Consider the following 6,700-nt stretch of genomic DNA (forward strand, 5'->3'; position numbering starts at 1 on the left):
GACAGAGGGAGAGAGACAGAGAGAGAAAGAGAGAGAGAGGGAGAGAGAGAGAGAAAGAGAGAGAGAGGGAGAGAGAGAGAGAGAGAGAGAGAGAGAGGGAATGGGGGAACGGGAAATCTAGAACGTGTCGCTGTAAAATGTGGAGCCACGCTGTCTCCTGCTTGACTGGCTGAGTCGTCTGTCCGCTCCATGTTATAGCTGTCATAAAAACAGTGATTCCAAAGCCACTGGGTTGGTTCCGCGGTGTTTACTTGACATGTTTAGCCTCCCGGTAACCTTGTTAACACCAAGTTTTTGTTTTTTTCCCACCAACTGACCCAAGTTTGAACTCACTGCAAGCAAGATATCATTTTTTATAACAGAGGCCCTTCCACAGATACAGACGGAGCAGCGTCACCGACTGCAGAGGGAAACGGTAGTCGAGACAGACAACAGGTTAAAGTCTCATTCTAGATTAGACAAGTTTAACCAGGCGACACTACGTCACTGAACATCTCCAACTCTCAAAAGGAAAAACGTGTCAGTTTCGCCTCCAAAACAACTGTCCTTAATTCGTATAACCTAATACAATACAAACAACTTAGTTATTATTCCAACAAAATGCTGGATTAAAAGCTTTCACACGATTGTTTAATGATTTAATTTGACCACATTCAGCTGTATTTAAATGCATGAGTCGAATAAAGCAAAGACGTGTGTTGTAATTTAAAGAGGATTAAGGAAATGATTTAAATTCGGAGCCAACAGCGCTAATTGAAATGTGTTGAAAGCTGGTCAATTAAGACCCGCCCCGGGCATTACACGCAGAACTCATCACATGTAATGAGGCTAAACTGCGGAATATTTGCAACAAAGAACCTTTGGATGGTTCCTATTGTTAGAGGTACTTAACACCTTTTCAGAGTTAAATCCCTGATTGTGCGTCTGCAACAGGAGGTGGTATTAAAATGCGCCTGTAACAAATGGGGTTTTTGGAGAGGCTGCAACTCCGTGGGCGGAGCGAGATGACACAACAATTAAAGATGAACTTTGTGTGAACTAATTTCTGTCGCCAAGCCAAAGGTAACAGGAGGCCGAGACCTGGGGAAAAGGGTATAAAAAGGCCGTAGAAACACCCATACGGTTCAGAAGCAAACAATCTCTTGCTCCCACCTAAAAGTCCTCACAAAGTTTATAGTTGGTTTGGGTTACGCGCACTAGTACAATGGCTTTGAACACGTTGCTGGCGACCCTTCTTTGCACGATTGTGCTTCCAATCTTTCTCTTTTTAGTCGCGGTGAAGTTATGGGAGGTTTATTTGATCCGTGGTCGGGATCCCAGCTGTCCAGCCCCTCTTCCTCCTGGATCCATGGGCTTACCTTTCATCGGAGAGACGCTCCAACTCCTTCTCCAGGTCATTTTATAACCCTTTCAAACGTAATAATAGTCATATTGTATAATATTAACCTGTTAGTGTATATATATCTTCCGTTGATAATAAACATTGTATTTATTCCTTTTTTTATTGCAGAGGAGAAAGTTCCTGCGGATGAAACGGCAGAAGTATGGATGCATTTACAGAACGCATCTCTTTGGCAACCCCACGGTGCGCGTCATGGGCGCGAACAACGTCAGACACATTCTGCTGGGGGAACATAAACTTGTCGCGGTGCAGTGGCCCGCTTCCGTCAGAACTATTTTGGGATCGAACACGCTCTCCAATATGCACGGGACCCAGCACAAAAACAAGAAAAAAGTGCGTAGATGGTTTAAACTTTATTTTTTTTGCATGAATAAACACCTTTAACGTAGCAAATTAAATGTATTATTTTACGCATAGATATTTGGCTAAAATAAGCACCTATTTAAAGCTTTCTTTTAATGTCCCTCCCGTCTTAACGGAACGTTGCTCCTGTATTTCAGGCTATAATGAGAGCGTTCTCCCGGGATGCCTTGGAGCACTACATCCCGGTGATCCAGGAGGAGGTGAGGAGCGCCGTGAGGGAATGGCTACAGAAGGACTCCGACGTTCTAGTCTACCCCGAGATGAAGCGCCTCATGTTCCGCATCGCCATGAGGATCCTCCTGGGCTTCGACCCGGAACAGATCCAGACCGACGAGCACGAGCTGGTGGAGGCTTTCGAAGAGATGATCAAGAACCTTTTCTCCCTGCCGGTAGATGTCCCCTTCAGCGGCTTGTACCGGGTAAATAGCGGTGCACTCAATTCTAATTCTATGACGTTTTTTAAAAACAATGTATTTAGAATATTGTCAGGGCCTAAATTAATGTTTAAAAAAAAAAATACATCTCTTTTATCTACAGGGATTGAAAGCCCGAAATTTAATCCACTCCAAAATCGAGGAGAACATTCAGAGAAAAATAGACAGTGGAAAAGAGGTGAAACACAGAGACGCGCTACAACAGCTGATCGACATCAGCAGGAACAGCGACGAGCCATTCAGCATGCAGGTAATACTCTATACATGTATCCCCATTCAGCATGCAGGTAATACTCTATACATGTATCCCCATCTTCAACAACAGAGACGTTGGGGGCGGCAGGTAGCCTGGTGGTTAGAGCGTTGGGGGAGGCAGGTAGCCTGGTGGTTAGAGCGTTGGGATAGCAGGTAGCCTGGTGGTTAGAGCGTTGGGGGCGGCAGGTAGCCTGGTGGTTAGAGCGTTGGGGCGGCAGGTAGCCTGGTGGTTAGAGCGTTGGGGCGGCAGGTAGCCTGGTGGTTGGGGCGGCAGGTAGCCTGGTGGTTAGAGCGTTGGGGCGGCAGGTAGCCTGGTGGTTAGAGCGTTGGGGCGGCAGGTAGCCTGGTGGTTAGAGCGTTGGGATAGCAGGTAGCCTGGTGGTTAGAGCGTTGGGATAGCAGGTAGCCTGGTGGTTAGAGCGTTGGGGGCGGCAGGTAGCCTGGTGGTTAGAGCGTTGGGGGCGGCAGGTAGCCTGGTGGTTAGAGCGTTGGGGCGGCAGGTAGCCTGGTGGTTAGAGCGTTGGGGGTGGCAGGTAGCCTGGTGGTTAGAGCGTTGGGGGCGGCAGGTAGCCTGGTGGTTAGAGCGTTGGGGCGGCAGGTAGCCTAGTGGTTAGAGCGTTGGGGGCGGCAGGTAGCCTGGTGGTTAGAGCGTTGGGGGGGCAGGTAGCCTAGTGTTTAGAGCGTTGGGATAGCAGGTAGCCTGGTGGTTAGAGCGTTGGGGCGGCAGGTAGCCTAGTGGTTAGAGCGTTGGGGGGGCAGGTAGCCTAGTGTTTAGAGCGTTGGGGCGGCAGGTAGCCTAGTGGTTAGAGCGTTGGGGCGGCAGGTAGCCTGGTGGTTAGAGCGTTGGGGGCGGCAGGTAGCCTGGTGGTTAGAGCGTTGGGATAGCAGGTAGCCTGGTGGTTAGAGCGTTGGGGCGGCAGGTAGCCTAGTGGTTAGAGCGTTGGGGGGGCAGGTAGCCTAGTGTTTAGAGCGTTGGGGGGGCAGGTAGCCTAGTGGTTAGAGCGTTGGGGCGGCAGGTAGCCTAGTGGTTAGAGCGTTGGGATAGCAGGTAGCCTGGTGGTTAGAGCATTGGGGGCGGCAGGTAGCCTGGTGGTTAGAGCGTTGGGATAGCAGGTAGCCTGGTGGTTAGAGCGTTGGGGGCGGCAGGTAGCCTGGTGGTTAGAGCGTTGGGGCGGCAGGTAGCCTGGTGGTTAGAGCGTTGGGGGCGGCAGGTAGCCTGGTGGTTAGAGCGTTGGGATAGCAGGTAGCCTGGTGGTTAGAGCGTTGGGGCGGCAGGTAGCCTAGTGGTTAGAGCGTTGGGGCGGCAGGTAGCCTAGTGTTTAGAGCGTTGGGGGGGCAGGTAGCCTAGTGGTTAGAGCGTTGGGGCGGCAGGTAGCCTAGTGGTTAGAGCGTTGGGATAGCAGGTAGCCTGGTGGTTAGAGCATTGGGGGCGGCAGGTAGCCTGGTGGTTAGAGCGTTGGGATAGCAGGTAGCCTGGTGGTTAGAGCGTTGGGGGTGGCAGGTAGCCTGGTGGTTAGAGCGTTGGGATAGCAGGTAGCCTGGTGGTTAGAGCGTTGGGGCCAGTAACCGAATAAGAATTTGCTCTTAACTGACTTGCCTAGTTAAATTAAGGTTAAGTAAAAAAATTAATAAAAAAACGTGCATTTATCAAGTTATTTTTCATGCATGAATAAATAGATGATGAATGTACATTTAAACCAGCTATACGAATCTTTGCTCAGTGAGTAAAAAAAAAAAAAATTCTCTATCTGAAGGCAATTAAGGAGTCAGCCACAGAGCTTTTATTTGGAGGCCATGAGACCACTGCCAGTACAGCCACCTCGCTGGTCATGTTCCTGGGACTCAACCCTGACGTGGTCAACAAACTCAGACAAGAACTGCACCAGCAGGTAACAACCCGTTATTTATAGCTGGAAAACATCAATATCCACTCATTTACTTTCACATTGATAATGTACTTTAGATCTCATTGGCTTATGGATTGATTGTGAAATAATACTCTCTCTCTCTCTCTCTCACTTTCTCTCTCTCTCTCTCACTTTCTCTCTCTCTCTCTCGCTTTCTCTCTCTCTCGCTTTCTCTCTCTCGCTTTCTTTCTCTTTCTCTCTCTCAGGAGGAACGAGGTGTGGATCTGCTGGGTCAGAATGTGAACATGGAGGTGTTGGAACAGTTAAAGTATACCGGCTGTGTGATCAAAGAGACGTTGAGGATGAACCCTCCTGTTCCCGGAGGCTTCAGAGTGGTACTGAAGACTTTCCAACTCAATGTACGTTCCCCTTTTTACCAGAGGATTTAAATACAATACTAATCTGTCAATTTGATATCTTTTTGACGGGATCGTCAGAAACTCCAGACCTGCTGTCTTAACAACGCTGTGTTATTCTATGTTTCCAGGGTTACCAGATCCCCAAAGGCTGGACCGTCATCTACAGTATCTGTGACACCCACGACGTGGCCGACGTGTTCCCCAACAAAGAGGAGTTCGACCCGGAGCGTTTCATGGACGGATCCTCCGAGGACTCCTCGCGCTTCAACTACATCCCGTTCGGCGGCGGCTCCAGGATGTGCGTGGGCAAAGAGTTCGCCAAGGTCCTCCTTAAGATATTCCTGTTGGAGCTGACTCTGCGATGTGACTGGACTCTATCGAACGGCCCGCCGACCATGAAGATCGGCCCTACGGTCTACCCCGTTGATAACCTGCCCACTGTGTTCCGCCGTCACAGCCGCACCTAGTGACCATTAAAAACACACCTCCATATTAAAGCTATGAAATTGTAAATATATAAATATTGTAATGGGGTTTTTAGATGAAATGATTCATATGTTAATACAGAGTTGTGTATATGTCGTGTTTTATAGAAACAAACGACACTATCTGGTGGACCACTGACATTCCTTTAAAGTGTCTATGTACATTTTGTTAATTTTTGTTATATAGCTGTTCATATCTTACTGCAGCTTATTTATATTACATGTTGTTGGACTTTATTTAATAAAAACATGTTTTGTCAATAAATGTTGTTGTGACATTGAGACCTGGTATTTCAGACTAAATCTAAACAAACATATCCTCAAAGAAGTTTCCACTTTCCCTCACGGTCTGTAGACTGTAGTCACGGTCTGTAGACTAGACTGTAGTCACGGTCTGTAGACTAGACTGTAGTCACGGTCAGTAGACTAGACTGTAGTCATGGTCTGTAGACTGTAGTCACGGTCTGTAGACTAGACTGTAGTCACGGTCAGTAGACTGGACTGTAGTCACGGTCAGTAGACTAGACTGTAGTCACGGTCAGTAGACTAGACTGTAGTCATGGTCTGTAGACTGTAGTCACGGTCTGTAGACTAGACTGTAGTCACGGTCTGTAGACTAGACTGTAGTCACGGTCTGTAGACTAGACTGTAGTCACGGTCTGTAGACTAGACTGTAGTCACGGTCAGTAGACTAGACTGTAGTCATGGTCTGTAGACTGTAGTCACGGTCTGTAGACTAGACTGTAGTCACGGTCAGTAGACTGGACTGTAGTCACGGTCAGTAGACTAGACTGTAGTCACGGTCAGTAGACTAGACTGTAGTCATGGTCTGTAGACTGTAGTCACGGTCTGTAGACTAGACTGTAGTCACGGTCTGTAGACTAGACTGTAGTCACGGTCTGTAGACTAGACTGTAGTCATGGTCAGTAGACTAGACTGTAGTCACGGTCTGTAGACTAGACTGTAGTCACGGTCAGTAGACTAGACTGTAGTCATGGTCTGTAGACTGTAGTCACGGTCTGTAGACTAGACTGTAGTCACGGTCAGTAGACTGGACTGTAGTCACGGTCTGTAGACTGGACTGTAGTCACGGTCAGTAGACTAGACTGTAGTCACGGTCTGTAGACTAGACTGTAGTCACGGTCTGTAGACTAGACTGTAGTCACGGTCTGTAGACTAGACTGTAGTCACGGTCTGTAGACTAGACTGTAGTCACGGTCTGTAGACTAGACTGTAGTCACGGTCTGTAGACTAGACTGTAGTCACGGTCTGTAGACTAGACTGTAGTCACGGTCTGTAGACTGTAGTCACGGTCTGTAGACTGTAGTCACGGTCTGTAGACTAGACTGTAGTCACGGTCTGTAGACTAGACTGTAGTCACGGTCTGGAGACTGTAGTCACGGTCTGTAGACTAGACTGTAGTCACGGTCTGTAGACTAGACTGTAGTCACGGTCTGTAGACTAGACTGTAGTCACGGTCTGTAGACTAGACTGT

At 48.3% G+C, this 6,700-nt stretch overlaps 1 protein-coding gene across 1 annotated transcript; it reads left to right on the plus strand.

Moving 5' to 3' along the window:
* The first annotated feature begins 847 nt into the window (after nucleotides 1–847).
* Nucleotides 848–5,470, plus strand: cyp26a1 (cytochrome P450, family 26, subfamily A, polypeptide 1). The gene is made up of 7 exons (XM_071394746.1): nucleotides 848–1,393; nucleotides 1,511–1,735; nucleotides 1,903–2,184; nucleotides 2,303–2,449; nucleotides 4,209–4,343; nucleotides 4,568–4,720; nucleotides 4,849–5,470. Exons 1-7 carry the CDS (start codon nucleotides 1,205–1,207, stop codon nucleotides 5,185–5,187), a joined length of 1,470 nt encoding a protein of 489 aa, XP_071250847.1. The 5' UTR covers nucleotides 848–1,204; the 3' UTR covers nucleotides 5,188–5,470.
* The last annotated feature ends 1,230 nt before the right edge of the window (nucleotides 5,471–6,700 follow it).

This window comes from Salvelinus alpinus, chromosome 3 (assembly GCF_045679555.1).
Source record: "Salvelinus alpinus chromosome 3, SLU_Salpinus.1, whole genome shotgun sequence".
Classification (NCBI taxonomy): Eukaryota; Metazoa; Chordata; class Actinopteri; order Salmoniformes; family Salmonidae; genus Salvelinus; species Salvelinus alpinus.